General features: G+C 43.2%; 1 protein-coding gene across 7 annotated transcripts; it reads left to right on the top strand.

Moving 5' to 3' along the window:
- The first annotated feature begins 1034 nt into the window (after window positions 1–1034).
- Window positions 1035–12053, top strand: vegfaa (vascular endothelial growth factor Aa). 7 transcript variants are annotated; one of them, XR_013790286.1, is made up of 7 exons: window positions 1035–1765; window positions 2637–2679; window positions 5087–5283; window positions 6374–6450; window positions 6560–6592; window positions 8423–8701; window positions 11406–11420. XR_013790286.1 is itself a non-coding variant. In XM_079504676.1 (7 exons), exons 1-7 carry the CDS (start codon window positions 1700–1702, stop codon window positions 11422–11424), a joined length of 567 nt encoding a protein of 188 aa, XP_079360802.1. In that variant the 5' UTR covers window positions 1035–1699; the 3' UTR covers window positions 11425–12053. The 7 variants fall into 7 exon arrangements, 5 of the variants coding, with proteins under 5 accessions (XP_079360802.1, XP_079360799.1, XP_079360803.1 ...); XR_013790287.1 differs by lacking the exon at window positions 11406–11420 and adding an exon at window positions 10038–10169; XM_079504676.1 differs by lacking the exon at window positions 8423–8701 and adding an exon at window positions 10038–10169 and having other exon boundaries at window positions 11406–12053.
- The last annotated feature ends 15447 nt before the right edge of the window (window positions 12054–27500 follow it).

The following is a 27500-nucleotide window of genomic DNA, read 5'->3' as shown; positions in this document are numbered from 1 at the left end:
GAGGGAGGCTGGAGAGGCCAGGAACCATGGAAACTAATGTGGAGTGTCTCCAGTGAAGCAGTGTTTGAGGGAGAGAGAGAGAGAGAGAGAGAGAGAGAGAGAGAGAGAGAGAGAGAGAGAGAGAGAGAGAGAGAGCACTGACCCATCTCTCTGGAGCCTGAATACCCACAGCAGTCCAATTCTGAATGGGAACAAGCCTGCTTCTTCTGGGGGACAAAAGGGAAGGAGGTGGTGCTGTTGGTCTGGGCAGGGACACAGTCTGTCTGCACGTGCATTGGAGACTGAATTTAACTGACTGTTTGAAGCTGCATGGGAGATGGAGTGAGATCCACTAAATAATTAAATATTGTCCTCACTGAATCAGGCTTTTTTTTAAATCAGTATAGGCCTATCATGTAGCCTATTTTAAAGTTCATGATTGGTAATACTGAGGTCAAGTCAGTTTGGTTAATAAATGCAGTAAATCAAATCAATACAGTATAAGGCATGTAACAATTTGTTCAAATAATAATAATAATTTGGAAATGTCATCATTTGTATGTTTAAACTTTTTACTTTGACCTGAAAAAAAAATGTATTGACTGTATAAACTTTCTATAGAAAACTATATAGGCTATTCATCACTATGTAGGCCTATTTCCTTATTGGTTAATTAGTTATAGGAAGTTTAGCTGATTTTTCACCTACCAAACTGTATACTGACTGCATACCGATATAATTTCTAAGATAAAACTTGTTGTTAAATTAAGTGTTCAAATCTCCCCCGTTACGACTCGAGTATAGGCATCACTACAATCCAAAGTGTAGCTCAATTACGCTACGCCAATCTATGGCGATTTTTGGAGCTGAAATCAAACATTGGTAGCCTATACCTATCACACCACACTCTATGTTCACAGCTCTTCTCCCAAGCAGTGCTTTATAGGTTCCACCCACCAAACCCGATTGTAGCCAATAGGCGTGCTTTCACTCGCTCTCCCTTGTTGCCTGATATCCAATTTAATAACCCATGAACATAAAACAGAATACACGAAGCGAGACAGAGAGAAGGTGGTGTCGGACAATCTCCCCTTTTCTATACGAACGGATGTCCAAAAGCTTAAAAAAAAGAAAACAAAGGGCATAACAAAAGGAAAGGAGTCAGTTATTAAAATAAAAAGAGAAGGGAGTGTTTCCAGTGCGGTTCCAAAGGGATTGATAACGGATCACTTTACGCCGGCAAACAGTGCCTGACTTTCGCTCCTGTGATCAATGGGCACAACAAGCAACACGCAGAAAGACCAGTGCGCAAAGTTGGCGTGACGCTGCATGCAGTCGTTTTTGACACCCATCAGAAAACATTAATTTTGGGGAGGATTGCTCTTTTTTCAAGGTGTTCCTCTTCTTACGTGGATACAGAATAGAGATATTTCTCTTTGTTATTGGATGACCGACGCATGTTGGATGATACGTTTCTTTTTGGTGCGCTCTTTAAAGGCTCCATTTGGAGACAATTTCAACACATTCATTTTTGACGGATTCCTCTCAGGTGGCGCGCCTTTCCTGGGTGGACGATATGGATATAATATGCTTTTGATTTAGTCAAGATATTGTTACAGCCTACTTCGCGTTTTTTTGTGTCTGTTGTTTTTTTATTGTGAAGCAAAGCGGACAGCTGAGATTTCAAGACAACGGTATATATCCCTTTGGAATTACAACCATGAACTGTGTTGTCAGTTTGATACAAATCCTTTTGGCAGCGGTTCTTCATATCTCCACTGTAAAGGTGAGAATTTAAATATTCACGAGTTTAAAAAAAAGTATAATAAAGTTGTTTTATCAATGAGCGCTTCTCTCAGTGGTCAGTATAATGCTCAATTACAATCGCATATCCTTTTTGTTATAATTTATTTAAAAAACATACAAAAACTAGATATTTATTGAACGTGTCAAACCTATATTTATTCTGATGGAGAGTTCTATCTTATTTTCTTTCCATGTCACAGTCATGGTGTGAACTCACTTAAACATCCTAGCAATATAGAACCGCTATTTGTATAAAACAAATCTTTGAGGTTGGGGCTTTATAGTTATTTCCCCAAGCTATTCATACAAGTCGTCTATAGTCTATAGTCTGCTCTAAAGGGGCTGTCTAGCTGTCACACGCCTGCATCATGCCACCCCACAACACGTTGGTTACACGACATCACACAATCGACCGGTTTCTCACGCAATACCTAAAGTCGGTTGCAGGCTGCAGCCTCAGAGATATGACTAAGCCAGTCTCACTGCAGGGGTTAGTGCGTCTGTCCTGATGGTGCACTTGCTCACACACACACACACACACACACACACACACACACACACACACACACACACACACACACACACACACACACACACACACACACACACACACGAGGCGGGAAAAGTGACACTCTCTGTGTGTCCTACAGTGTAATATAAACCCATTATAGAAATAGAACCAGTCGTGGGTGAAATTGATATGTTGTTTACACTAGGAGCACCGTATCACGCCATGCATGCAACGGGATTTGTTTTATATGTTTATATAGTAGAGGCAGTTTATAGAGGCTGTTTTAGGCTATAATGCTTAATTGTTTTTTGATTGGTCTCGTCATGTGCGTCTTTTGCAGACTGCCAGTATAAACAAGGAGGTGGCGAAGAGTAAAAATGAAGGTAAGTGTTCTGTCTAAAATACCCCTATAACTATTAAAACAGTTTTTAACTTTTTATTATCTGTAGCCTACAACAGGCGCCCATTGAGCCACCTAGCGGTCAAAAGGGGAATGCTCGTTTCTCTATGAGAAGAAATGTAGGCATATGTAAGTCTAGGAGCAGTAACACTTACGCGCGTGCGTGCGTATGTGTGTGCGCGCGTGCGTGCGTGCGTTAATTCTTGACAGTGGTTGGTGTGGTGCATGTGAACTGGTGATATACCACTGTTGTATAGGCTATAGCTACAGCCAGGGTTGTTGTTCACTAGATTCCCATATACAGAAATAAACAGCACATAGGTGAAAGGTCTGATATGGGACTTTGGAATCGCCATAAAAGAGTTCAGCCCGATTCATCTCGACAGTTTATAGGAGGAATGGTATTCCCACACGAAGGCTTCAAAAAGAATGCTTTGTGGGTCCTTTTTATTTTATTGTATTTATGTATTTGACCTTAATGTGTCTGGTGGACAGAGGACAATGTGTGACCATACCTATAACTGCATGGTTCATATTGGATGCAACAGACAGTGAAGATTGGTCCGAGGCCATAGACATTACAGTGTATTGGTGTTGTTTACTGATTAGTTATGTTATGTCCATGCAAAGATTAGACAGGTTCTTTGATAGTAGACAGACCGAAATAAGACTTTCTATGTGGCATCACATATGAATATGTAATTGTTTTTGTCTGTGCAAGGGAAGCAACTCCCTTCCCCTTTGCTCTGCCATCTGCACGCTCACCCTGACCTTCAAACACAGAATGTCAGACAGCCAGACAAAAATGTAATCAGAAACACATTAGCCACCACAGACTCCCTCACACTCTCCACCACGCAAAAGCCATAACGTACTGTATGTACATCTCAATAAAGAAAAACAAAACAACATAGAGATTTGGTTGTTAATCAAAAGTGTTTGATTGTCTTATGAGCCAATCATTCACTCAGCAAAGCACCCATTCTAGTCCCTGATCTGGATGGCTCTTATTTGAGCAGGTGGCTGCGTGTTGTTAGTTTGTGAGCGACCATCGTCCATCCACTGGGGCAGCAGTGGTTTAGGAGGTAGAGTGGCCGCTTGGGAATCGGAAGGTTCCCGGTTCAATTCCTGGTTCCCTATGGCTCCCCCTGGGTCGAAGTGTCCCTAAGCAAGACACGTAACCCCTTACTGCTCCTGATGAGCCTTGCATGGTTTCCTCAGCCCTTGGTTTGTGAATGGGTGAATGTTACTATGCACATTGTAAAGAACTTTGGCGAAAGGTTCTATATGAAATGCACCATTTACCTCTGCATCATGTCGGCCAGGTCTGCTTATGGGACCAAACAAAAGGGCCTGAGAGTAAAGTCACTGAGCCACATGCAGTGTCCGTTTGGTGGTGGAGGTGGTGATAGTGCATGGTGGTGACTGTGGTTAGTGCCAGAGGATGTTGTTGTAGCATTATGCTAGAAGCAGGCCCTGTTCAAGGGTGGGCTTTCTGGGGTCACATGTCGACGGTGAACCCTGGCGCCGCACTGCCCGAGGTCACGGCTGCTCTGGTGACCCCAGAGGTCAGGAGTTAGCAAGGGGTCGCTGGGAAACCAGTCTGCCGGATGGTGGCATGGATTATTCTGGGATGGAGAGGGGAGGGATGTATAGTGGCTGGCTTGATGTTGCTGACGGATAAAGGTGGTGTGTGTGTGTGTGTGTGTGTGTGTGTGTGCGTGCGTGCGTGCGTGCGTGCGTGCGTGCGTGCGTGCGTGCGTGCGTGCGTGCACACATGTATGTTTTGTATACACTCACACAAAAATGGTCATTAGGTTTTCATCTGTGTGTGGGATCATGTGTGACGTCAGTGGGCTTTGGACTTTGAGCAGGTTTGACATCATTTCTGTTTTGCCAGTAATTATTAAGACTCTTCATCGGCACAATGAGCGTCTGTGTTTTAGCTGTGGCCATAGATCGGTGGCATTGTTTGCCTTCTAAGCTAGCTTTAGTAATGGGCACTACTCAGGAAATGAATGCCTGTACCTTTCTTACGTTGACAAAGGGGCACAAGTGCTCTCTTCCAGTGCTGAGCGGAAATGAGCAGTGAAGGGATGACAAGGGTTTTGACTGAAGTAGAGTAGGGATGGGGGGGGGGTGAAGTGCAAATAACAGAGACAGAACCAGACTGCATCGGTACATAGAATAGAAACATGATGCCTGGCCCTCAAAGACATTTTCCAAGAAGTTGAATCTGCTGTAGACTATTCTCCACTTTGAAGCGTTTTCCCCGCTCCGTCACTAAAGTATCCCACAGTGTGATTGATTATAACAAATAAAGATGGTGAAGATGATGATGGTGGTGGATAGACAGTAATGTTCTCTTCTCCCACAATTCCCCCTTGCAGTGGTCCCCTTCTTGGATGTATATAACAAGAGCATGTGTCAGACGCGGGAGATGCTGGTGGACATCTACCACGAGTATCCCGAAGAGATCGAGCACACGTACATCCCGTCATGCGTGGTCCTCAAACGCTGCTCGGGCTACTGCAACGACGAGGCGCTCGAGTGCGTCCCTTCGGAAACACGCAATATCACAATGGAGGTGAGCTGTTACAATTTACAATTTAGGCATTTAGCAGAGGCTCTTAATCCAGAGCTATTTACAGTAAGCAAGAACAACGCATGGTTACCTACAGTAGGTCTGGGTGGAGGACACTTGATGGCACATATGTGACCGGGTCTGGCAAATAGGCCCTCATCTCGACCAGAGTAATTTTTCAGTTTTTTACAGATTATTAAAGTACAGAATGTAAGCTTTCATATGATGTATCATTCAGTGAAATTCAGGAAAATATTTGAAGGAGATATGACCATTTTAAAATGATTGTGCCGTTTTACCCAAAGCTGAGAAAATCCCCTTTGAATGTTCACAACATTTCAACACCTAGAGCTGGCTAGCCTACTTTGACTTATAAATGTATACATTTAATTTGCCCAAATCAATAATCTGTTGGAATGAAAACCTTCTTCAACATTCAAACTGTGTTAATATGAAAAAAAAAACGAAAATCACAAAAAAAAAAAAATCAAGTTTATTTTAGATTTTCTGCCTTTTCATTATAGGCGAGATGAGGACCATTTTGCTAGACCTGGTCACATATACTGTAGACTTGACCTTTCAAGTCCCCCACCCACAAATGTAATGCCCTGACCCCTCTTCATCCGGTCTATGCCTATTTCTCTTTCTCTCTTGCTTCTCAACTGTGAGAGAGACACTGCCTCTCTCGCCAGACTGAGTGTGAAGGCAAGTTAGCAGTGCAGGTGCAGGGAAAGTGAAATGGCAGGGCTTGGCATGTCAGTTATGTTGGTTGTTTACCCCTCCTACACAACAAGGCTTTCATGGGCCTTGGTCAACTCCAAAACCCCTGCTGGTATGGATCAGTGCTAGTGTAAGTTTGTAAATGCAGACCGTGTGCAGGTCTCGAGGCCTTTGTAGAGTCACAGCAGCGTCAGCAGAGTGGAGGTCAGAGTGCTCTAAAGTTGTGGTCTTTTCACTGCGGTCACAGAGGTTTCCTCAAAATAAAGGCTAATGTTACAGAAAGGGACGAGAGGTGAGGAAGTGATCTAATTTATTTTTGTTTAGTTTAGTCTCTAAATTTAAACCACGTGTTGTTGTTTGTCCCTCCTTGCAGGTATTACGAGTCAGACAGAAGCATTCGCAACATACTATCCAATTAAGTTTCGCAGAGCACCTAAAGTGCGACTGCAGGTAAGGAAACGTTCCATCTTGTAACTTTTCACTTCAACAGTTATATTCAACACATCTGACATTCATTTAACATGTCAGAAACATGATCGCTTTGTTTCTGCCCTTTCAGACAAAAGCCGGAGGTGAAGGCAAAGAAAGAAAAGTGAGTACGTGTTTATTTTATCATCTTGTCATGTGTGTTTCGAATGAAGAGGGGATGGATGAGAATGTGTTCAGTTCAGCCCTGATCGGAAACCTAGCCCACTGTCATACCTGACCACAGTATTCTTACATTACGCTCAGACCAGTCAGTGTGAATGATCATGGGGTATTTACTGTACTGTGTAAACAGTAGACAAGAAGCAGTCAGCCTGGCACATTTAATACCAACAAACCTCAGAGGAGCTCATGTGAACAGCACCACTTTAGCAGAGTGAACAGCAGCACACCAGTACCGCTGGAGCCAAAGCGTGGGCTGTGTATATACCCCTCCCTCCTCGCTGAGCCCAGCGTGTCACTGCAGGGGCAGCAGAGAGGAAGTGCATCAGCGTCTCCATTTACCACGGTGCTGCCGGTCTCACGGGGGCAGAGGGGACAGGGCCAGCGGCCAGTCAACCATTTTCAGGCCTATAGTTCTGCATGTTCCCTGCTGGTCTTGAGAGGAGAAAAAACAGCCCCCCGCCCAAGCATGCCTCACAGGCTCATCCTCTATCTCTATCTTTACTGGGCTCTCACACACTCACACGCACGCACACACACACACACACACACACACACACACACACACACACACACACACACACACACACACACACACACACACACACACACAGTGCTGCTTTTATGACGACGGGCTTTAGTGCTTTATGGTGCGGTTGTAACGCTGTGGACGACTGAGGCCTTGCTTCAGACCACCCGCTACCACTTGCACCCTGACACTAGTTGCACAAACTCGACCCTCTGCCCTCGGCTACTTCCCCATCTAATCATAGCAACAGGTGTCATGCAGTTAACCCATTTTTTATTTTTAGCGTTGTAAATAGTGGATCATGAGCCTGGAGACGTGGCTGAAACGCGGGCGGTGTGGCAGCTGACGTGTGTGCATGTGTGCGAGGCCGGCCCGGTGCATGCGTGTCTCAAAGCCACCTTCTCTGCAGGTCAGAGAATATGCCTCCTTGTTTAATTGGATTTGATGGTCGTGCGTGTCATGTGCCCCGGCCAAGCCTCGCGGGGTTAAAGCTGCCTCCGGGGATCGGTGGAGGAGAGATGGAGAGATCATGTTAGCTGAGAAGGCTGAATCAAATCCGTTTGTCATGGGGCTGAGCCCAGGCCTCGCTGGACGCCTGCCTGTCACAGCGCACGTAGGCATCCGATTCACCCTATGGCAAGGCAGGATGGGGCTCTGCAAAGACAACATGCTCATTCATTGGCACACACACGCACGGGCCATGGGCACATGTACACACACATTAACAGGCACGTGCACGCACGCACACACAGACACACACACACATGCACACACAGACAGACACAGACAGACACACACACACACACACACACACACACACACACACACACACACACACACACACACACACACACACACACACACACACACACACACACACACACACACACACACACAGTAACTGCTGTGAACTAAATTCAGGCACCTGATATACAGAATTTAAACAGGCAACATACACACACACACACACACACACACACACACACACACACACACACACACACACACACACACACACACACACATCCACATCAGGCCTGTTTTGTCGATCAATACCCCCTGCTAATGAGGAGACTAGATTAGAAGCCAACCGCCCTGTAGATTGATTGCGTCCTGTTTGGCTTTAACTGCTATTGATTGATTTCTGCACGAGTGTTCCTGCTTCCACTTAGGCCTCTCTCTCTCTCTCTCTCTCTCTCTCTGTGTCTCTCTCTCTTCTATTCTGCCCTCTTCTCTGTTTTCCAGGGGCAAGGGCCAAAAGAGAAAGAGAAAGAAACAGAGAGACACCCTCAGGATCGCTGAGGCTGAGGCCTATACGAGCGCTGCGGTGCGTGTGAGCACGGTGTCTCTCTTGGTGGTTGGCTTGATATCGGTGGAACTTTTTTGGTATTTTGTCAATTAAAAAAATATTTTTTATTGGAACTTATAAGCTCCCTTTTTTTTCAACTATCCCCCTTTTTTTTTCTTCTGTATATATGGCCCAACATTTATTCCAGTGCCGTGGCAGTGATGTGATGCTGACAGGTAATTATTAAGCATGGTTGGGGTTTTTATAACTATCTACTGGCCCACACTTTGTCAGCTAGTGGAAGCCAAGTTGACTGTTGGGTCTCTTATCTGCTTCCATGTTGCCTATTTGTTTCAGACGATAGATGATGCTTTCTAAGGACCACAGCCTAGATAGAAGCCAATAATCAGTAACAGCTAAATACATGGTGTTTAATGTAAGTGATCGTAGCCTTGAGCACGAGGAACATTGATATGTTATGCTTCGGCTTATCTTGTTCCTGTTGTCACACAGGAGGTCTCGGATGTGACACAAAATTGACCCGTACTTAAATAGGCTGCATCATTCTGGCTTCAAGTGTTGAGTCAAGGGCAAATACGTTGTCGTCTGAGACAAAGCATAGCTTCTCCACTGCACCATAGTCAGTCACCCTTGTATCTGTCTCTGTCTCTGTTGTGTCTCTGGCGTGTGAACTCCCATATCATAAGTTGGTCTTTGCAAATTATTCCGCGTCTTCATGCAGTCTACGTTGATTTCAGAACAGGCTGGCGAGTAGAATGTATTCTTTGACACTTACCTCATCCCAACCAAAACCTTATTCAGTAGCACTTTTTAATTGTTCATCTGGAAAAGATTCCTGCAAATAAACCCACCTCACTGATTGCACCTCACCTCACACACACAGCTTAACATTTAGATCTTTATAGGAATACATTGTATCATCAGTATAAAACGTCCCTGTCACAATAGCACACATGCACCTTATAGTAGATCTGTTTATGTCAATGTGGGTTTGTGTGCGGTGCGGTGCCTGGCTGGGGCGAATTCTGCAGAAGGCCTCATCTGCATACTTGCATACTGCATACTTTCCTTCTCATGTCCTGTGCTGCTTCACTTAGATCCAATCACACAATGTGCTTGTCATGCTATTTTAGCAAGGAATATCGAACATAAAAGAATGAAAGAAGAGAGTTTGTGACAGATTGTATATGCTTGCATGTTCAGATTCAACAAGTGACTATCTCTGTGCTGTAGGACGGTCACTTTCTTACTCATCACACAGTACCAGATCCTCTCATCTTGAGACTCGGGATGTCATACTATGTAGCTAACAGTGATGAGAGTTGATGCTGATGATGTTTTGTATTGTTATCTGTGATGAGGCTGATGATATTAAGCAAAGGAAAAATTAGAAGCGCATTGATACTGTGCCTTCTCTCTATGGTGAGGGGCGGGTGTTAAGTTGTTGTTTATTTGTTTTTTTGGGGGTGCATGAGTGTCTGTGTCTGCCTTCTCTGCAGGATTCGCTCTATAGCTTAGAACTCTCTCTCTCCCTTTTTGCTTCCCTTGCAGCCACTGTGAGCCTTGCTCAGAGAGAAGAAAGCGCTTGTTTGTGCAGGACCCTCTCACCTGTAAATGTTCCTGCAAATTCACACAGTTAGACTGCAAGTCCAGGCAACTTGAGTTAAACGAAAGAACTTGCAGGTTTGTTTACGTTATGTCACGATAAAAACAAAAAGTGCCTTGAATTTTCCTCCTGTCCACTTGAACGTTCCATCTTCCCGTTCTTCTCTGCTCTTCTGCCAGGGCCTTGAATGAGGTTTCCCGCCGAGCTGCATGCTCCTTATACCTGCTTTTGTGTGTTGTGTGCTGGTGTCTGGTCTGTGGTTCTCTATATATGTGCTTACAATGTCCCTGTCGAATGCAGCAGTCTCTTGTTCTGCCGAACATGACTCTTAATGTTGACTTTGTGATTACTGTTGACATGTTTTACTGCAAATTGGCAGTTTAAGTATTTTGTGTATAGCATTGTTTATACAGCCCAGCTGTGACTAAAACATTGTAACTATGATCTAATTGTTATGCACACCAAGACTCGTACACCATATTGGGTCAGTCTGAATAGAGTAGCTAATGGCCCATGCACAACACACCACACATCATATTGTAACATTAGTTTATCTTATCCAATCTCTTTCCCATCGGCACAGGGATATATATAACAACCTATGTGGGAGGGGGAATTTCATTTTATTTTTCACTCCCAGACAGACGTGTTTATGCACCAGGCCTCTAAAGACAGAACTCATGCACGTCACTAACACTCACAGGGAAAAGGGTTTCCCATGGTCTATTGATTGTGTGGAAAGCTCGGGATTGAGTGAATGCAAGAAATGGTGTCTGTGTTGCCTTGCTCTGACTGATTTTCTACACCATCGTACGACAGTGTCACTGGCTTTGGCTCGCGGCAGTGTCGTACAATGAGTTATAAATCAGGCTTCATCTATAAATATAAAGGGTAAATCCCCACTCATTCACTAATCCGTAGAATCAGACTGATTGCTGTTGGTGTGACTAACGCCTGCACTCAGTAAGCAGTCAAATACATAGCAACTGTGAAACGCCACCTCTACTGAGACACTTCACAAGGCCCAGTGTTTAATGACCTCCCCTGACTTAACCACTTCCATGACCTCCGAACTCCCAGGGCCCCCCACAGCGCGCTGCATTTAGTCGAGCCATCACACACTCTCGGGTGGGGTGACCAGCAGCGACATGTTTCAAATTGGCCACTACGCGGTCAGGGTTGCGGCCCGGGGGTGGGTGTTGGCGCCCTGCGTTGGGGTGATGGGACTGTCCTGGCTACATTCCTACTAAGAAGCTGACTGGTCGCTGCTGCTGCTACCCCATTAACCAATTGCCTTGTCTTGTCTTCCACAGATGTGACAAACCAAGATGAGACGAGGGCAGGGGGGGAGTGGGACGATGGCATGAAGGAATTCTTGTCTTGGCACAGCACTTTGAGGAAGCATTCCCTGCAAGGAGTTAAAATGGCAACGCAAGAGAGATCGAGCGAGAAAGAACAGTCGGGACACAGAGATCCAGCCGTTGAAAAATATATATACGTATTGATACACAGTATATGTGTATATGTACATAATGTGTTTATACGTATATATACAGTATATATTGTGTGTATATATACTATGTATGTACACATATATTCTGAATGGACAATGACAATGTGTATTGCTGCTAAAAACAGAGATATTATATAAGTTAACGAATGCGCCGCTGGCGTGTGAATGGGATACATTTCTGTGCCAGTCTGTTTGGTCCTGCACATGGATAGAACTGGGAGATTCCCTCAAAAGAAAGAAAACTGGGAGATTCGCTCAAAAGAATGGGAAAAAAAAGAGTTTTTTTTAATTTTATGTAACACTTCACTGGATGCTGGTCTGCTGTGGATATGATTTATGTTAAACAAAATGATACGAGTATAAACATTGAGCAAAAAGATTTGTGACCACAACTTCACTTGAGAGGTGCAATGGGAGCCTGACTCCCCTCGGAACTCTGATAGAGAAGATGAGGAAGGGGTGGGGAGGGGGTGGTGGGTGGGCGGGTGGGTGGGTGGGTGTATTTGGGGAGGAGGGGGAGGGAGGACGAGGAGGAGGAGGGGGAGGCACTCCTGTTGTGCTTGAACTTAAATGGCAGGTCCAACGTCTATAGAGAGCTGTCAGAAAGAAGAAGAAACTGTTTCCCTCTGTCATGTGATGTCACTTCCTCCACGGAGTGAAGTTCTTGTCACCACTGTATCGACTAACACCCAATAGGATTCGGTGTGAGAATATTTGAAAAGGGATATTAACGTAGGTATATACGGAGACAGAGAGTAAAATAGACGAGTTGATTGGACGACACCCACGAGTTTAATGGTGGACCCTTAAGCCACCAGAGTAATCAACGAGCTCAGTTTTTTCCTTATTTAATGTATTATTTTTTTTGTTTTCCAAAGAGATGATTGCACATCCTCATAAGAACTGTTCACTTCAACGCAAACGCAACGATCTGTATATACTTACCTGATATCCCTTTGTCTCGTTAACTACATCTAATTTATAATGCTAGAATATGTTCAGTATTCTACGTATTTAAGTGATATATTTATATTCAGTGTTAATAGTTGATTTTCCTCTTCAACTGTCAACGCTTTCAACAATCTGTCTGGACACGGAGAACATGAATGACTGTAGACGGCTTTTTTTTAAGAGAGAAAAAAAAAAGAACAGAAAGGTAACACTTTTGACATTCCTGAAAAACATATTACTAGCTGTGGTTTCTCCACGCTTAAGATTGGGCCTCATAGCATGTCTCTTTGACCGATAGAAACCCCCAGTGATAAAAAAAAGAAAAGTGTGTGAAATGATGCGCCAACACAGGTGCACTCTGGGTTTTGGACTGGGAGTTGGACATGTGTTTTTGCACTTGAGTGCCCCGAAAAAGACACGTCATCATCATCACAGAGGACTGAAAGGCGTCACACTGGTCAGCTTGGACCAGATTTTGGACAAGACCAGATTGACATTGTGGCCAGCAGGCCTGCAGCTGTGCTGGACGCTGGTCTGACTAGTTACTAACGACAGTGCGTGGCCCCAAAGGAGAACTCTGCTTGCATGATAACCACGCCTCAGTCTGAAGCCCTCTGATGATGTGAGAGAGAGAGAGAGAGAGAGAGAAATAAAAGAAACATTCTATTTGTATTTAATTGCCAGAATTTTGTTTGTTTATCATGTACAGCCACATTTTTAGTATATTTTTCACATTAATATATTTATTGGTGCTGTAAAATTATGTTTTACAATATTAATAACCTTTTTTTGTTTTGTTTTTAGTGTAACAATTAAAACATATTTATTTTGAAAATATATTGTTTTTTTTTTTATTAAACCAAACAATTGAAAATGATCTTTTCAGTGGTGTGAACTACCTTGTATACAACTATAGAAATCAATAGCAATACACCATTTCACACCTTGGGAGTCCAATAATTGCTATAGAAAAGGAATGCATTTCACAGTATTTCTCTGGATGAGGGCCTGATGCTTCTCAGAATAGGAATATATTGAGTGTTAGAGAGTGCTGGAGCAGACCATTGACATTTATTGTCCCCCACAAAAAATCATTATAAAAATATAGCTACAAGGCTGTGCAGACCCCCTTTTTTTATTGTCTCCACCAGGCCGAAGGCATGGGGAGAGAGTATGTTTTGCACTCCGTCCGTGTGTGTGTGTGTCCTTCCGTCCGTCTGTTACCAGCTAATCTCCGGCACCGTTAACCCGGTCGAGGCCAAACTTTGCACACACACTCCCTGGATGCCAACGATGAACCTCTGCCCCACATTTTCCAGAACGGCCTGTTATAGCGCCACCATGTGGCAGCTTTTCACATGTTTTACCTGAAACTGCACCGATCTGCGTGAAACATTGCATGCACACTCCCTAGAGGCCAAGGACAAACCTTTGACCTGCATTTTCCGCATCTGCCTTTTATAGCGCCACCAGGAGGCCGACTTTTGTAAAACATTTTTTTTATATTACTCCACAAATCGCTACACAGTATCTCTATGGTCATGTGCTCAAGTCGGATCTGTCCGAGATTTCATATTCCATCCTAATTGGCTTTCACAGTTTGCAAGATTGCCCCGTTTTGAACAAAAGCCTCAAATCATGAACGCAGCATGCAATTTACGTGAAATCTTTCACACATTTTCTTACTAGGCTGAGGAATATATCCCACCCTTTTCACATTGGCCTGTTATAGCACCACCAACAGGTTGATTTTTGCAAAACACATTTTTGGAACAAAATGCCTCAAATCATCCAATTGCCATCAAAGGCGTATGAAGAAATTGCACCCTTTTCACATTGGCCTATTATAGCGCCACCAGGAGGCCACAACCTGACCTGCCCTGGTGGAGACGTGCCCCGAGGGGCACCTTTTCTAGTTATTTTTTTTTTTTTGTGGCTTTCGCCTTTATTTTATATATTTTTTTTAATGGAGGGACAGACAGTAGGCTGACAGGAGAGAGATGGGGGGGTGACATGCAGTAAAGGCCGTCGGGATCGGGAGTCGAACCCGCACCACACTGCCAGACTGGATTAGCAGCCAAGGTGCCTGGACCGCTGAGCCACGGAACAGGCCTGCGGAGATTTTGATTCACAAGACTCAAAATCTATGACAGAAGATTTCTGTTATTTCTACTGGAAGAAAACAGTGGAAAGAGTGAAAACTATATGACCTGAATAGTCATTCTTATACATTCTGTCATTGAGTAAAGTGCTCCTCATTTTGCGGGGGACCCCATGTAATCCCCTCCTAGGACCCCAGGCGTTTAGGACCACTGCTTTAAGCAATTTGTTTGCATCACAACCTCCCTGAGACACACTTAAAGCTGCTATAAGCAATAATATGTCAACATTTTAATTACCTTTATATTTTTAATTTTTTTGGTGTTCAGACAGCCAGCAATGGGTAGAACGCTCCCAAAAATAATTTAGTCTCTGTGACACATCTAGGGGCCACAATCTGCATTCAAAGATGTTCCTAGAAGCTTTGTCATTGGTCGAAGAAAAACCCGGTCGCGATGACTAAGCAATCAGGAAGCAAATCGACCAATGATAAAGCTTCTAGGAAAATATTTGAATGCAGATTGTGGCCCCTAGATGTGTCACAGAGACTAAATCTTGTTGGGAGCGTTCTACCCATTGCTGGCTGTCTGAATACCAAAAAAATAAAAAGGTAATTAAAATTTTGACATATAACTGAACTCTGCATAATGTGCAGGGAATCAGGTCGGGGGGGGCATTCGAACATGGGGCTAAATATGTATTTTTTTTACACAATTTTATAGCGATTTATTATTATTTGTATCCCCCTATAGTACCCCCCCCTTCACATTCAGTAGATCCTGTGATCTTTTGTGGCCATATGTAATTTCCTGGGGTCTAGTAGGACTATAGTAAATAATAAAAAAATAAATTGCTATAAAATTGTGTAAAAGAATACATATTTAGCCCCATGTTCTGTATATACAGTATGAGTGATTGACTGTCACAAACGATACAGAGACACCTCCCTGACAATAACGCAGAAACAGCTTGTTTATTTTTGGACTACAATGCTTTATAGTAGACGATATTAAGATCACCCCATGTTATTCTCAATAGAGAAATTACTTCCGTGAACCAGGGGAAACGAGGGGACGAGCGAGTGACGTCAGGACTTTGGCGCTCTATATCACTGTTATTTTCATTGGCACGTTTGACTATCAAGGTTTCAGACTCCAGGAAGAAACCTTAAATACAAAGGGAAGACATCATTGCAGATAACAACTACACCATGGGGTCTAATGAAGTACTGAAGAAACCTTAAATACAAAGGGAAGACATCATTGCAGATAACAACTACACCATGGGGTCTAATGAAGTACTGTCACCTCATAAACACATGAAAAACTGGAAAAATACAAAAATCACGGCACTCCATCTTTAAGTGTATAATGAGTAATACACTGTATGGATGTCATCTTGAATGAGATTAAAAACGGAGTAGTTATGTAATCAAAATCAGCAGTGTTTGGACGAACGTGCAGCTATGGGAAGAATGAAATCAAGATTATTCAGCCCGCATTACGTCATCACGCAGCACGTTTTCATTCAAAGGAAGTAATTAAAATTGGCTTTTTATGGACCTTTGATATGAAAATACACAAAAGTTTAAATTTTCCCATTGTTTTGGCATCAATTGTTAGTTTTTTTTTGTCCACATGATGACCACACTACGTCTTTAATATAGGATATGGATAGCGAGTAGAAATAAAAAGTGTATAAGTTAATTTAACAATATTACTAAAGTAGTTATCAACGTGTACTGTTCAAACAATGTAGTGGTGGCTTTACAGACTGTTATATCAGCAGCAGCAGCAGCGACAGCAGCCAAGAGTTTATTATAGATCAGTTTCATATACAAAGAATTAAGTATCCCTTTTCTCAGTAGACATTTTGATGTGTCATACTGTAGTTAGGTAACAGTTGAAGGTAACAAGCACAGATTAAGAATTCAGAGGCCCCTGGGCGCAAACTCGGAGGTCAATGTCAACTACTTTAAACACAACACATTGGAGACAAGAATTTATACTTTATAATGTGTGATTACCATGAGAGAAAGCTACACCTTACTGTATGCAATGGTCTTCTTTTTCTTCCACCACATCAATAACGTCCAGGTCTCTGACGAGTTCTGACAGTATTGATTCAAGTTCAAGAGTCGTTGACTAATCTAGCTCTCAGTTAATTTTTAATCTTCCTCAGGTGGGTAAAATTAGGCTCCCCTTCACAGTTTGTCACCTAGCTTTATTTTTTGTCATTTGCTTTGCTACACCACTGCACTACCATTATTATTATTATTTCTTTCTACATGTTATCCATGTTAGGTAGGCAGCTAACTTTTCTTTTCTGTCTTAATTAGCTACGGTAAAGGTAAGTTTAAAACTCCCACACTTACAGGTTACCACTTATCGTCAATACATATTTTCTCTTATTTGACAATAAAGTCTGCATCAAGTGGTTTGTATGTCAACATACGCACACGCGCACACGCGCACACACACACACACACACACACACACACACACACACACACACACACACACACACACACACACACACACACACACACACACACACACACAAACACACACACACACGCGCGCGCGCGCACACACACACACATTTAGTGAACAAAAATGATTTCATACTTGGTCATCCATCCTTCCGATTGTGTGAATTCTATGTGTGAATCTATACTTCAGTTTTTATTCAGGGGGATTTCAGTTTGTAGAGTCTAGAAGCCTGAGGAAGGTCGCAAGACCGAAGCGTTGCTTTAATAAAATGCTCTGAACCCAGCAAGTGGCGGCGTGCGGGTGTCCCTCCTTTCCACATTGTATATGCCTCGTCATCATCACACCTGCTCCAAATTACCTACCGGGTGTGCGGAAGTCATCTCTCTATAAGTTTGTAGAGTCTAACATTTATTTATCTCAAAATACAGTATTGTTCATAGTCTATCAAAAATAACAGAATTACCTGCCTTGTCAGAAAAAAAAGAATGATACAGTAGGCCTATATTCTCTTTTCCATAAATTCAGTGAAGCTTTTAATTCAGTGTTAGACACATTTATCTCAGCAGGAACTTTCCTCTTAATTCTGTAAGAGCTTGGCAATGTTACTTTCAAGTTTCCACTAATTGGCGGCAAGTGACAATAGCTGTATTCAAATTAGGAGGAAGGAAGAAACAGGGATTTGTTTTTTCCCCCCTTTCTTTTTTATGTGGCCATTTCTTTATTTAACAATAGAGTACTTCAAATTCTAATTTCTAAAGCTTTATTTTACCAAAGCAGGAGTGCTCTTTTTTCAGTAACAAATTGCATACATTCACATTTCACACCTGGTAGTTGCCCTGTACAACCACAGTCTTTTTGTTTTACTTAAATTATTATCCCACAATTTTGTAACCCGTTTTTCACCCCTGTGTCAATTATCTAATGTGATCCTGGGCTCTACACACCCTCCGCCATCCTAGTCCCCATATATGGGGGACATGGGGAGAGCAACGGACTTGAACTCATGCTTCCTTCATGCCTGAGTGTCCAAGTTGCTCCTTTACACCTGACAGGGGGGAGTTTCCCTGGTTGGACGTAGCCCATGGAAGGAACACGTTATTCCAACCAGTTCCTTTCCCCTCCATCTGGCGCCCCGGCTGGCCAGGGGGAGGCAGTTTAGAGACCAGGATTACTGCATGTTTTTTGTGAGGGTACCTACCCTAGGGGACACGGGGACATGGGGAGAACATGCAAACTCCACACAGAAAGGCCCTTTCGCCAACCCAGCCTCGGGTATGGGCACTGATGCCACCAGCACCCACAGCGTCCCGAGCGGGAATCGAACCCAGGACCTTCTAGCTGTGAGGCGACAGCACTACCAACTGTGCCACCGTGCCCCGCACAACCACAGTCTTAAACGGTTGGCCGATGAGCAGCTCCACTGGAGCAGTTGGGGCTTCAGTGCCTTGCTCAAGGACATTTTGATGGTGGTTGTTGTTGAGGGATGGTTACATGGGTGGGGAACAATCTGGGTGGAGAAGGAACCTTTCGTCCACGAGCATGCTCCTCAAACTGCTGCCCCAAAAATAGTTGATAACATACAATAGATACGTATACATGCGTTCATTCATAATGAGTTGGCTTTCAACTGTTAAACATTTGGAAGAATGGATAAAAAGTGAATTAAAATGTAACCACTGGAATTATATTAAATTGCTGCCTTGTTTTCTTCAAAAATATAGTACAAAATAATACTGTATAGTTGAAGAGAAAGAAATAGAGTCTGCAGCACTGGTAAGGAATAACTCATCTTTATTAATTCAACGTTTCCATCACTGGGTTACATGGATACCATACCATAACCTTTCATGCAGAGCAGTAGGAAACAGCCTGGTGAAACCAGTGACCACTCTCAGTTCATTCACTCAGTTTACATAAGACGCTCAGAAGAGTGGTGGTTCTTGGCAGGATTGGGCTGTGACTTTGTTACCAGAAAAACTCTCTAATTAGAATGTGCAGAACTAGCTAATGGCTCTGTATGTGGTTATGTCATTTTGTGCATTCCACCCCAAGTACATAGAGATTAAGACTGCCTCTTTAGGAATAAACCTTTTGGAAGACGGTTAGGCTATCCCTACCTTTAAATACATTCCCTACTTTGCTCTGTGCCTTCTCTTCTTCTCAACATTTGGGTAGTTCACATCAGCAAGTAATTTGTGATTTAGTCGAATCAGATTTAGTGCACACAAAAACTGGAATACAAATTGGTCGCTTTAGCTCGCTCGGTGTTGGCTCTCGTTGCTCAAGTTCGCTTGAGAAGGCGCCCCTCCGTCGCAGTTAATTGGGAGGATTTTAGTGTAATATGTACGGTTTTGGGGGTCTCCTAGTAGTGTATGTACGGACTCCAATCTGTGTTATTTCACCGTGTTTGGATGATATCGGGTTAATGTAAATAGGCCTATCTCACAGCCCGTTTTTCACGCCCACTTCCGGTAAATAGTGGTGACTTTAACATGAGCATTTACACGTTTTTTTCTCTGGAGAATCTAAGTACATTTTCTAATGTAAAAATGTGACAGACCAATATTATTATGAAGCAAACAATATGGTAAATCAGCTCGAACAGATAGAACAAACCTTACCTTGAGAAAACAAAAGTTGTAGACTTCTTAAATTACCTCTGTTAACATGAAGCGTCTATGGAGTGACGTCACGCTATCACCACTAACCCCGAAAGGGGGCGTATTAAGGGGGGCGGGGAAATTCTGTGAGATAGGCTTATTTCAGCCACGGACGGTTTAACACAATATTGTAAAGAGCAAATTGCCTTTTTAATGGAAGTGCTGCTAGATAAACTTGACATGTCTTAGAGCTCGATTAAGGTTTAAAGGACTTTGTTCAGGAGTTGTTAAGAGGGAAATGTGTGCATGGGTTCCTGTAAGGTACAGTACAAGGTTTTATAAGGAACTAAACAAGTTATACAGTATAACTGTCATTATAATTGACCCATAAAACATTCTTTATATGGGCCCATGTTATTGACAATTCAAGTTACCTCTCATATACAGCTCCATCTAAAAAAAATGTGAATATTGTGCAAAAGTAAATTTTCTTCCGTAATAAAACTTTCATATTCTCAATTAATTGCACATAAAGTGAAGTAGCCTATTTAAAACCTTTTAATATTTTAATATTGATGATTATGGCATACAGCTCATGAAAATAAAAAAACTCCTATCTCAAAATATTAGAATATTCCACAAGACCACTACAACTTTTATCGAGAAATGTCGACCATCTGAAATGTTTGCAGTCAATATGGAGGCTACTTTTGAACAAATCAATTAATCATCAAGGTGATCAGCCTGTGGCAATGTCGAGGTGTTCAACCTCAGTCGAGGTGAGCGTTAAGCTCATGTTGAGTCTAGTGTCTCACACCTTTGGCAATACAACCTACTGTAGATTCTCTGTGGGGTTCAGGTCAGGCCAGTTGGCTGGTCAGTTACGCACAGTAATACCATGGGTAGTAGACACATTACTAGTAGTTTTTGGCACTGTGGGCAGGTGCCAAATCCAGCTGGAAAGGAAAATCAGCATCTCCATAAAGCTTGTCAACATACTGAAGCACAAAGTGCTCTAAAATATCCTGGTAGCTGGCTGTGTTGACTAATGACTCCAGTGTGAAGTTTTCACTCTCAGTGATGATGTCATCTGCTGGTATTGATCAGTGATGATGTGGGGTGCCATGTCATCTGCTGGTATTGATCCACTGAGTTGTATCAAGTCCAGAGTCACCATAGTCATCTATCAGGATATTTTAGAGCGCTTCATGCTTCAGTATGTTGACAAGCTTTATGGAGTTGCTGATTTTCCTTTCCAGCTCGATTTGGCACCTGCCCACAGTGCCACAACTACCAGTAATTGGTGTACTGACCATGGTATATCTGTGCTTAACTGACCAGCCACCTGGACTGACCTGAACCCCACAGAGAATCTAGGTTGTATTGTCAAGAGGAAGGTGTGAGACGTAAGATTCAACAATACAAATGAACTTACAGCTGTTATCAAAGCAAACCTGGGCTTCCATAACACCTCAACAGTGCCACAGGCTGATCACCTCCATGCCACACCCCATTGAAGAAATAACTTGTTAAAAGACAAAGTATCAACTGCATACATTAATATACTTTTCAGATGGTCGACATTTCTGGATTAAAAAAATAAATAAAATAGTGGTCTTACTGTATGTGATATTTTGTATGTAGGCTTTTTTGATTTTCATGAGCTGTATGCCATAATCATCAATATTAAAACAAAAAAAGGCTTTAAATATTTCACTTTATTTCACTTTCACTTTTTGAATTATATTACTGAAGAAAATGAACTTTTGCACAATATTTTGTTGTTTAGAAGGAGCTGTATGATATTGGTTCACACGAGTAAACTTCTTTGGTTTAAAAAATAATGAAAGAATAACAACAACAAAAAAGTGGTAAGATACAGATGGTAAGATACAGAATCCAATATGGTTCTTTCCAGAGTGACCCTCTTTGATCTACAGTATTATGATAACATATAAAACCACTGAGATATTACAAAATCACACTTGTGTGAAGTGCTTTGTATGCTTTTGTACATCACGGTGGGCATGCTTAACCCATTCTGGGCGGGAACCTGCTATTTTTTTCAAAAATAGCAGATCTACAAGCTCATAGCGTGCCACCGAGTGGCGCGCTATGAGCTTGTAGGTCTGCTATTTTTGAAAAATCGTTAAAATGTGCCTCAAATCTTTCAGAAAATTGTCATGATTTAGAAAACTTTTTTTTTTAATTTCGACGTCAGGCCTGAATGGGTTAAAGAAAACATAAAAAGTCCATAGACTTGGCTGCCACATGACCTCACAGCAGGGGCATGACGATTTTTGAGGACTTGCTGATTTTTGGGGTAGCATGAATTAGACAAACATTAGTAGTCCATAGACTTGGCTTCAAAACCGTTCTCAAAGGGCACCTACGGATGGCTGCAATTCGAAACTGACCCCCCCCCCCCTTTTTCCCTCACTGTATATGTTTCTTTTCCCTTTTTACCTCCATTATGATGAATTCCTGTTCTGTTCTTTGTCTATATAGAAGTGTCTATTTGTACGTCTCTAAATGTTTTGACGAATTGAACATGGTGGACCCTCTTGTAAACAAGTGTAATGCTTAATTGGGTCGTCCACTCACAGTTAACAGTCTTTGTATTGAGTTTGTGCTTGGAATGTACTGTAATTCTGCAAACTGTTAATAAATATTTCAATCAATCAATCAATTGGCTGCCACATGATGTCATGTGTGAAAGCCAGACATTGTAGGGGCTATAGCGCCCCTCAAAAATAAACAACCATAGTAAATAATTCCATATGGGCCCTTTTTTGTTAAGTTAAATTTAGAGAGTGTGAAGTGTAGAAACAAATGAGACATTGGTGGGGTGGATCCAGCTGTTTGACAGGGGCCCAGCTTTTGGAGTTCTCTGTTAGCACTTAACACGGGATTAGGACGTGTTATTAATGTCATACAAAGGTGCTGAAGCACTTCTACATGGCAGATTTGGGCCATAAATAAAACACGAACTTAATCTTTGTCCCTCAATAACCAGAGCCCTTGTGGTGCTATAAGTACCAAGAGGAATGCTGCAAATGATTTGATCTCTGATTAGAACGGAATTTGAAAAAAATCACACCAACTTTAACCTCATGTAAACTTAAGGAGCTTGCTAGTGTTTTTGGACTTTACACTGGTGCTTTAGCAACAGCAGTGCCACTTAACCCTCTAAGAGCAGAGCCTTGGCTAGGCTACTGGACATTTCCCGCATACATGCTGTGCAAACCTAGACAAACTCACCCATGTACTCCCTTGAAAAAGGAACAACATGTTCAAGGAAAGCTGGTAACGTAATGAATGTCAGTCATTCAAGGAATCTTTTTCTGAATGAAATGACTGAGTGGTGATGAGCGCTTTCGAGAATGAGGAATTACGGAGGAATGAGGAAGGAGGAAGGAGGACTGAGGGAGGAGGAAAGGGGAAGGAGCTAGAGGTACAGCATAGGAGAGATGGAGTGTTGAAGTGTTGAACGCTGACGCTGTGCCTTTAAGTGTGTGTCTGGGTTCACACGCTCGCCAGGATGTCATGCGCATGATCAGGTAAATGCAGTGGAAACTCTGCCCTATCGACTGACGTCATACGTCACAAAGAGAGAGAGAGAGATAGAGAGAGAGAGAGAGAGAGAGAGAGAGAGAGAGAGAGAGAGAGAGAGAGAGAGAGAGAGAGAGAGAGAGTTAGAGAGAGAGAGAGAGAGAGAGAGAGAGAGAGTTAGAGAGAGAGAGAGAGAGAGAGAGAGAGAGAGAGAGAGAGAGAGAGAGAGGCACATAAACAGAATCAGTTACCTCACCATGTCTATAGGTCAGTGGACCTCAGGCTTACAAGTGTGTAACTATGAGAGTGTACAAATGGAACCAAATGGACCCGTGGTATAGGGTCCATCCAGTTGTGAGTTATGGGGGTCCTTGAAATTGAGAAGTTGGAGAACCACCGCTATAGGTTCTTAGTTCCATGTCTCCTCCACCTGGAGAACCACCGCTATAGGTTCTTAGTTCCATGTCTCCTCCACCTATAGGTTCTTAGTTCCATGTCTCCTCCACCTTCCACCAACAGTGGAGTCCAGCCACATTGCTGGAGGAGTTAATGTCTACGAGCCTTGATGACACACGCTCTGTTAACCCAGGAGGTGTTAATATGCATGTGTGTGTGCGCTAGCGTGTTGGTGCGTGCGTACGCACATGTCCATGTACTTGCACGTGTGTGTGTGTGTGTGTGTGTGTGTGTGTGTGTGTGTGTGTGTGTGTGTGTGTGTGTGTGTGTGTGTGTGTGTGTGTGTGTGTGTGTGTGTGTGTGTGTGTGTGTGTGTGTGTGTGTAAAGGCATGTTTGCCTTTGTTCATATAAGCATTATTCTTGTGTGTGTCCTGCCATGGGGAACAGGGGGGAGAGAGAGAGTGTATAAGAGGTTACAGACAGCATTTTCCATTCCCTGCCGTCTGTGTGGTGTAACCTGCCTCTGATTTGCCTGAGTAATTATTTAAGTGGAAAGTCAATGGTTAGGAAACCGGGACGCCTGGGGACCACAGCATTGCTTTTTCAGTCAGGATAAAGGCTTCTATCATTTCTCAATGAAAAATGACTCCCAGTAGCCTTTTTTATCAAGGCTACTGGGTCACACGATGATTGTACAAGATTAGGTGCAACAGTTTTTAAAAGTGTGAAAACGAAACGTTTTCGCAACTTCCCCTTCAAGTAGCGCCTATTTCGAATACAGGCACAGCTCTTCTTGCTGACTTTAGTTCCTTATAAAGAAATATACTGTTCAAAACCTACTTAAACCCTAGACAATTCAGGGTCTACTCTACTCTGTACTCCTTTAGTCCCTCTAGTCTACACCGAATCTCTTCAATGAAAATACTATTTTCAAAATAGCATATACAATCTCACAATGTGCCGTGTTGGAACACGTGAGATCGTAGATCTGCTATTTGTGCCCATTATGACTGCATGCCCAGAATAGGGACGCCAGGGTTCATGTGGTTAACCTGTGGTTAACCTTGGTTTAAAGAAGTTACCACTTAATGTGTGCCTATGAAACACCTCATACTCTGTCAATGTCTTGCACTGAATACAACTCACATTTTAATTTGCGGGCGTGCACTGTACGTGCCAATTTTTCCATTCCGGTTCTTCTGTAATCTGTTAATCCAAACGACTAATTTGCACAAATCGAAAAGGAATGTCATTTATTTTTGATCGTTAGCAGCACAAAATGAAGTGGTTCTCCCACATGAGTGGAAACAAAACGCAATCAGGCTTGAAAACAAGTAAGTGTACGTGGGCCGCCATGCAGGGAACCAGAGGAACGGCCTGTTTCTGAAATCCATGCCCGTGTGACCGTTTGAAAGTGTGACGTGCTCCTTGGTGATAAACTAGGAGGAAGCGGTGCCAGCTGAGATTGTGCTAAGCTCACACAAACCTCTGGCAAGAGACTGAGGGTTAAACTCATTAAACCTACAACTTCATTCAGAGCACACCGCCGTCTCATTGAGATATTCAGACACAAGGTTATTTGTTGTGCTTCAACGGTATTAGTCCTGTAGATAGCATCACTTTATTTCAGATGTGTGTGTGTGCACGCAGCCGCGCACGTGTGTGGTTATGCATTTGTGTGTGTATCTCTGTGTACATCTGTGTGTGCATGCAATCGTGCACATGTGTGCATACAGTACGTATGTGTGCCTTCATTTGAGCATGAATGTGCATGCGTGCGCGTATGCGTGCGTGCGTGCGTGCGTGCGTGCGTGCGTGCGTGCGTGCAAATGTTGCACTTGGCAGGCCGTGTAGGTTGGGAGTTAAACTAATGAGCTCTGGAGGCTGAATGTGCCTGCATTCTGGTAGATAAGCTACATTTGTTTCAGTAGCATGTAATTATACACACACACACACACACACACACACACACACACACACACACACACACACACACACACACACACACACACACACACACACACATGCACAGGCACGTACACACATACGTTATGAGCAGAAATACAAACCATAAGCTTGTACACAAGCACAAGCAAATCAGAAGATAGAATATAACATTTGCAAACTGGCCTTTTCACTGGTACGTTGCAGTACAATGCAAACGTGCGATGGGATACATACAGTTCATTACCATCCCCACTCTAAATGTATTTGTCTGCCTTACCGACAGCCTCTACAGTAGCTCTAAATAAAAGCCCTTCACTTCCTCTTTCTCTCCCCCACCAACGCCGCCTTCCCACCATCTTTCTTCCTGGGATTGCAAAAGTGGACCCCTTGCTGAGCCGAGAGGCCTGAGAATTATGAGGAGCTTAGCCACTTCATTTCTCGACCCAGCATGCCCCTGGGCCTCTCAGGGAAACTTCCAGTATAGGAGGGACCAATAAAAGGCAGGGTGCACTACAGTAAAGTGACCTCATCCCACAGTAAAGTGGCGGGTGATGCATGGCGCAAGGAAGAAGTTAAAGGGGCTCCCAGTGGGGGGTTAAGGCTGATTGACCTGTTCCTTTCGTGTGTCCCCGATACTCAACATATCATATCATCTACGGGGGGAACCCCCCACTCCTTGGCTTCGTGTCTGATGCATTTATGATGTGCAGCGTGGGGCCCCCTGAACTGTGTCGCTGTAAAAATCTAAACCATGTCGGATAATTACGGCTACCTGTGTATTCCCACGGGAGCTGTTGTGAGAACATGTGTGTTAGTAGGGGACGGATTTGGGGGCCGCGTATAGGGTGAGGTGGGGGAAGTTTGTATTTGTTCACATGAGCACAGCATTGGCACCGATGCTGCATTCGCACTTGATGTATACAAAGGCTACAAAACGACCAAGCGTGGCCAGCTACGTTGCGGCCGAGTTGCTGTTGAAGTGTTGCTCAAGCCACGCTTGCCAAAATTGCACCCAGAATTATTTTCTTTTTTTTACCCCATAAATGCTGGTGATGGTGATATATACAGTATCTCCGCCTCTTCCCCCTTTTCTTCTTCCCTTACTTATGGGAATAACAAAAACGACGGAGCTTGCACAAAAATGAATTCCACCCACTGTTTTGCACGTGTAAACCATGTGACCATAGAGTCGATTCTGATTTTCCACACAGTGTGGGTCAATTAACCTTGTTGGAGTTGGTACCCTGATTCTAGTTTGTAAGCCCGGGAAGGTCTCCAACTTAGTACAAGATGGGGATGCCTATACAGTGCAGTAGGGTGCTCATGACCCAGAACCAGCCTTGAGCACAGCAGGGAACTTGTAACAGCAAGAATGAGTTTTTCTTCTGTTTACGGAACAGAGGGACTGTGGGGAAAGAGAAGAGGAGTGGACACAGTGAAAGCAAAACATAGTTGGTTGATTGACGCTTCACTGCGTCATTGGAGCGCCGACAAGAGTCGAAGCCAGCTCAACTTTTTGTGCGCCGTCACACGCAACGGTTTGTCACGCAGCATTTGTTATGCAGTGACATCACGTAATGTCAAGTGTCGTCCGTGTCACGTAATGTCAAGTGTCGTCCGTGCGACTTGTGGCCCTGTTGCTTTGTCCCCTGCAGTGCGGATGCATCATCGGCCATAGACGAAAATAATAATGTTGACCCAGTTCTGTTTCAATATTATGACAGTGTTACTCAATCTTGGTGAAACGTTCCTGATGAACTACTGTGTGCACACACAGTGCCATATAGATAAAAGATACTGATAAAAGACATTGGCTCCAGTGGAAACGAAAACATCATGCTGTGAATTTGTAGTAG

The sequence above is a fragment of the Electrona antarctica genome (genome assembly GCF_951216825.1).
Source record: "Electrona antarctica genome assembly, chromosome: 6".
NCBI lineage: Eukaryota > Metazoa > Chordata > Actinopteri > Myctophiformes > Myctophidae > Electrona > Electrona antarctica.
The sequence above is the reverse complement of the archived record's forward strand: the minus strand, read 5'-3'. Positions and strand labels throughout refer to the sequence as shown.